Here is a 6,179-nt window from a genome sequence, read left to right on the forward strand (position 1 = left end):
TCTCATTTGTTGCAATGAGACACAAATGCCCATTATGTCAGGGAAGATAAAATAAGACATTTGTGATGTAGGAGATGTGAAATTGCTTCAAATGGTGGTTGGAACTGATCTTGTATCTTGCTACATGTGCATTGGAAATGTTAACTCATTGACAGATTTGGTGGCCACCTCTTCAAATAAATGTTACTGGTTTGCTTCAAATCAGTTATGCCTGCATTTTTGGTTTTTAATTTTAGTGAGGCCAATCTAGGTCCATTAGCCTCTATGTTCTCTCTTTATTAAGACTGTAGAATGAGGTTTGAGGGAGATTTAGCTGCTTTTTCTAGCAGGTTGAGCAAACCACATAAACTCCCTCATTGACTGACTCATTTCTTCATTAGTTTTAACTATAGAGTTAGTCATCTTCATTTTAACACTATGCATGTATGGACACTTATTCCTTATTTTTATTTTCCTAAAATTTTCATTGCATCTTGCAACCTTTCCAATTGTCTTGACTCGGTCCGTTATTCACACTGCATTCCTTTTTTTTTTGTTTGTGCGCATGTGTGTGTGTGCCTATGTATGTATGCATGTATATATGTGTGTATGCGTATGTATGTATGTGAGTGCATTTGTATGTATGTGTGTGCTTGTGTTTGTATATGTATGCACCTCTGTCTCCTTGTGTGTGTGTGTTTTGTAACTATGTACCATGGATGTACATCTCCATTTGTGTGGACATATGTCTCCATATATGTCCTCGTGTGAAGTAAAGTGTGTGTGTATATATGGTCATGTGTTTCAGACTCCATTTGTATATGTGTGCTTGTCTGTTCATATAACCTATGTACCTATCCGTCTGTATGTTGATCTGTTTATTTTCATATCCATATGCTTACATACATGTGCATATACACATATACCCACATTTTCTGTGAATTTTTCACAGGTCCAGCTTGTTGTTATTATTATTATTATTGTTATTATTATTATTATTATTTTCTTCCTCTTCTTTTCCAGTTGTGGTTGATGGTGTGGAATGGACTGGTGTTAAGTTTTTCCAGCTCTCATCACAATGGCAAACACACATAAAGAATTTCCCTGTGGTCATTTTCTCTTACCAGGAACCCGCTTGAAACTGTCTGACACCTGCTGGGCAGACGTAGGTGTTCTATCATCATTGAGTGCTGCCTACTCATCCACCCGCATCCCATAGTCTGCCAAAAAGGAATCTCGCAGCTTTATCATGCTCTAGTTGCCAGTACTAACAATGATATATTTTTTTTGTCTGTATGGTTATTCAGCTGCATTCAGTTGATACCACTTCATTGTTAGTAGTAATTTGGTTGCCAGTGACCCACTGCTTACCAGCAGCAAATTCTACACCCAGCTGACCTTCAGGTCTTCACACACAGACACACAATCACACACACACACACTCACACAAACAAAACCTGGCCTTTTAATCTTTAGAAAACTTTTGGATTGCGAAAGAAGTAGAGTGTGGGGGGAGGGTATGTGGAATAAGTAACCATCTCCCATTGGTGTGTTTTGTTTCCTATGTGACAACAGTAGCTGTCTTTCCACTTACTCCTGTCTCTGCAGTTAATTTCAACTGTCTTTAATACAGGGCTTAATTAATCTTAGCTGTACTTTTCAGTCAATGGTTACTTGAAGCAGTATGTAATCACAGTAAGAAATGACTTCTTCCATCATTTTCCCCACCATATGTCATCTTTAGTCACTACCAAACATCTCTTTGTGGACAATCCAATATGTACACACATACACATGCATGTAATACATAAATCTACATATTTACAAATGTACATACATAATTATAGATGTACATATATATTGTCGTACACACATACACATATTTAAACAAATATAAATACATACATAAATAAACATACATATTTACAAACAAGAATACAAACAAGAATACAAACATACATGTTTACAAAGCACACAGATACGTAAACAAGTTTAATTTTCACAAGTATGAAACCTGTATAAGCTTTAAATCAAAAACAAATAATGTTTGGTTGAAGTTGTCTAATTTCTGTAAGATCTGTGCAGCTACTTACATTGTCGACCCTTCCCTTATCACTGCTATTGGCAACACTATTGGATGTTGTGTCAGCTCAATGTCACTCTGTATCTTTCCATCATTCTTTGATGGTAGTTTTCTCCTTTCCAAACAACAAAAAACAAAAAAATTGTAAAACGAAAACAAATTATATAAAACCCCTCTGATTCTATGGTTGTTCTCTCTGATGCTTGGTCAAAGAATTGTCCTGCCTGTACATATATAATAGAGCAGGTATAAATAACATTCACAGCACTTCTTTTCTTATTTGTTCGTTCTTCAATAGCGGACACTGACTTTCAAAGATGCTGAGGATATTTTGGTAGACGTTTTATAAGCGCGTGTGTTATAGAAATATCAAATCCAATTGGAGCAGAGTTGAGTCTCATCATGGTGTAAATTTTGTATCCAGTGTTGCTGCTAAATAGTTTTTTCTCTCTCTCTCTCAAGCTCAATGTGATTATTTTTTACATGCTTCCTCTTTATTTAGCAGAAGACAGGCAAGCTCTTGAATTCTTCCAAGTTAGAGAAAATTTGGGGTTAGAGACCTCTGTATATGTCCAGTTTCCCTGTCTCCTTATTTCAACTTCTTCATCCTCTGAAGAAATTAAACATTTTGTTGTTGTTCGTTTATTTTTTGTTTTTTTTTTGTTTTTGTTTTTCTTGTTCCAGATGAAACTTCAAATAAAAGTCAATCAACAGATGTAATCCAGATGAATAAATTGATATTTTTCATAGAATTTCCCCTTCTTTTTCTTATCTCTCTACATATCTATCTATTCCTATATATATATATATATATATATATATATATATATATATATATATTGTCATAATTTAAATTTAAATTTCCTATGGTGATGGGGGTACTGATTAGCTATTTAATTGCTGGAAACATCTTTTTTTGATTTCACCATTAACATTTTTGTTTTGAAAGTCTTTGATGATCAATTTAAATTTTTGTCTCTCTTCTCACCAACTCTTTTGTTACAAAGACACCATTTGAAAGGAATCACTCTGCCATTGTAGCTTCTGTATGCTTTTTAGAAAGTGAAAGTGTGTGTGTGTGTGTGTGTGTATATATATATATATATATATATATATATATATATATATATATACGTGTGTGTGTAGATGTACATTTGGATTTGCAAATGAGAGAAAATAGTATTCACAACAATTAGAATTTAGTCTTGAGAGTATAATCATTTATTTGAAAATGAAGTCTCAGCTTTACATAAATGAATGAATGTGTGTGTGTTTGTTTTTATGTACAAATGGAAGAAAGAGTACTCAATGCATATAGTTTATTTACTGAGCAATTCATCAGCTTCCAAATATATATATAAATATATATACACACACACAGACACACATATGCATGCACAAACGTTTTAATCCAACTTAAAGCTCAGTGGTCAAATACGCACACCAACACATATCCAGAACTGTTTCAGTTTAATTTAACATCCTCAATATCCTGGACAATACCTTCTGCCCTACTAAAACTCTACAGAACAGGCAGGTAAAACATGGGGTTGCTGATTGCACTCAACACTCGTGGTGTATATATCCAGCACATGTTAGTACCAAGAGTGGAGTGTTGTGCTGCAGTTTCACACTTACCTGATTACCTACCTGCTACAGCTGTGACAATCTTCTTTTCCACCTGCCTCACACCCTCAGCACCTACTTACTGGATCCAGTCTTTCTTATGCAGTATTACTGCATCAGTTTTCTTTGCTGAGAAAGAGAGGCCTTGGAATGGGGGAGGTACGTAAGCAGTATCAGTTTCTTCATCCATGCGCCAAACTCTGTATATCCACTGTCTCTGTTCACCACACAGAACTTCCCTGAACAATCAACCTCTCTTCATAGCATTGCTTCGCACCTGCGCTCTCCTCTCTCTTGTAACTATCTAACAACTGTGATAATGGCTTTTTGCTTGTTTTACAATGAATTCATTTCACCCCACCTTGCACCTTACATTGTCTATCTGGTATTGACTCATGTCCTCACCCTCACTGCCCTTACCACTATGCTCACACAACTCATTTTGACCACCACAAATATTACTGGTATTACCATCATACTGCCAGTGTTTGATTTGTTCACTTTTTTCTTCTCCAATTGAAAAGTCCTTCCCATTTGACTATATTACTTCATAGCAGTTATTACAGCCTATTTTTTACTTTCTACAAACCTTTTACAATAAGTTAGACAAGCACAAACATGGCAGTTTTTATGTTTCACTGTCCTATCCTTCTCCCTCCCCCTATTTTACCTGTTTACACACACACACATGCACATACATACTCCTCCCTGTATTACTCCCTATTTATCTCTTCCCCAATTTGCTTTCCTTCTGTCTCTTACCTCCTCCCACTTCTGTCAATTTTTCCCCTGTCAATTGTGATTCTCCTTTAGCCAGGAAATGCTTTAAAAATAAGTTTCACTCCCATGGAATGAAAGATAGCAACCCTACATTCCTCTAAACATATCAATGAAGTTGAAGTTTGCTGTTCAATTATTCTTTTTTTGTTTTGTTTTTGCTTTTTGAATATATTCCAAATCAAAATCCAAACCCAGAAACACACAATCACAGAAACATGTTAAAGAGGCTTAATTCCTTTCCCATACTTTCTGTTGTTGACTTCTATGTTATTTCTTATCGTTTATAGTAAACTCTATTCTCTCTCACCCTATATCCTTCAGACTAGACCTAACATATATCTCCCAATTCAACACCATCCCCTGGTCCTTGGATGCCCTTCCTTAACAGAGTTCATTCTCTTGCAAGCATTCAAACTGGACCTCAATCCCGATCAGATTCCCTTCCTCACATTTTTCCAACAGACATTGGTCTGCTGATGATGAGGCTTGACATCAGGGTAACATCATTCTCACTAATCTTTGAGAGCCTCCTAAGTTCATGAGTGCTGGCACTATTTCTTCTGATTAACTTTAAAGGGAATAAAAAAAAAATCACAACACTAAGATCGTTCTACAGACCTACATAAAGGAAGCTAGAATGTTCTTTCTTCATGTTCATGCTACCACACGCACACAAGTAAACAACCTGCAACATTTCAAACAGAACACATCTGGTTTACCACCATCACTACCTGGCCCTTGGGTATGTTTAGTGGAATCTGTTCTGTTTTGAGCATTTAGTCCAGCTCTTCAGTGTAAGGATGACTTTCTCCTTGACTAAACATTTTTTAAAAATCTCTTTATCCCTAATCCTCAGCATAGGATAATCTAAAAGAAATGATGGCAAACTCAGCCCAACAAGTAAAAGCAAATACATACACACAAATGCATAGAGACCTTTTTGCCAAATAAACTGTATATGAAATCAGAATTCTCTTAACTCTTTGCCTTAATTTTCAGTTGTTGTTAAGGCAACAAAGTGACAAAATTATTAGCACGATGGACAAAAATGCTTTGCAACACTACTTTCAGCTTTATATTCTGAGTTCAAATACCACTAGGGTTGGCTTTGACTTTCATTCTTTTGGGGTTGATAAAAAAGTACCAATTGAACATTCGATTTAATGTAATCAACTGGCCCTTCCTTTAAAATTTCAGACCTTATGCTTATAGTAGAAAAAAATTACTATTATTTAGACAGGAAATTGGCAGAATCATTAGTGTGTTGCACAAAATACTTAGCATTCTCTGTAGCTCTATATGTTCTGAGTTCAAATTTCACCAGGGTTGACTTTACCTTTCCATCCTTTCAGGATCATCAATATAATCCCTTCCCCTTAAACTTGCTGGCCGTGTGCCAAAATTTGAAACCATTAATTATTATTATTATTTCTCTCTCTGGAGAGGGGAGGGGCATCATAAATGATTAAGCACCAATAAAGGATAAAATGTTGTACTGTATTTATTTATTGTGATCAGTTAATTAAACAGGTTAATTAATCAACAGTAGTAGATTAGCAGAATGATTAGATCTTATTTTGTAGTAATGTATGTAATGATAGATCCGTATATTCTAATTTCAAATACTACCATGGGTAACTTTGCCTTTCATCATTCTTGAAGAATTGATAAAATAATGTATCAGTGATATACTGAACTCAATTCATTCTAG

General features: G+C 35.3%; 1 protein-coding gene and 1 long non-coding RNA gene across 19 annotated transcripts in view; both read left to right on the plus strand.

Moving 5' to 3' along the window:
• The window catches only part of LOC115217047 (phosphofurin acidic cluster sorting protein 2), a 313,884-nt gene extending 311,177 nt beyond the window's left edge, over positions 1-2,707 (plus strand). For all 18 annotated transcript variants that reach the window (XM_029786612.2, XM_036507409.1, XM_036507410.1 and 15 more), the window contains one exon: positions 1,003-2,707. In XM_029786612.2, the coding sequence (XP_029642472.1) occupies positions 1,003-1,118 (116 nt within the window). In that variant the 3' untranslated portion in view covers positions 1,119-2,707. The remainder of the gene's footprint in view (positions 1-1,002) is intronic.
• Positions 2,708-3,152: 445 nt separating this feature from the next.
• LOC118765402 lies at positions 3,153-5,960 on the plus strand. The gene is made up of 2 exons (XR_005001264.1): positions 3,153-3,196; positions 3,444-5,960. It is a non-coding gene; the product is annotated as an uncharacterized LOC118765402 (long non-coding RNA).
• The last annotated feature ends 219 nt before the right edge of the window (positions 5,961-6,179 follow it).

Source organism: Octopus sinensis, linkage group LG11, assembly GCF_006345805.1.
Source record: "Octopus sinensis linkage group LG11, ASM634580v1, whole genome shotgun sequence".
Lineage (NCBI taxonomy): Eukaryota > Metazoa > Mollusca > Cephalopoda > Octopoda > Octopodidae > Octopus > Octopus sinensis.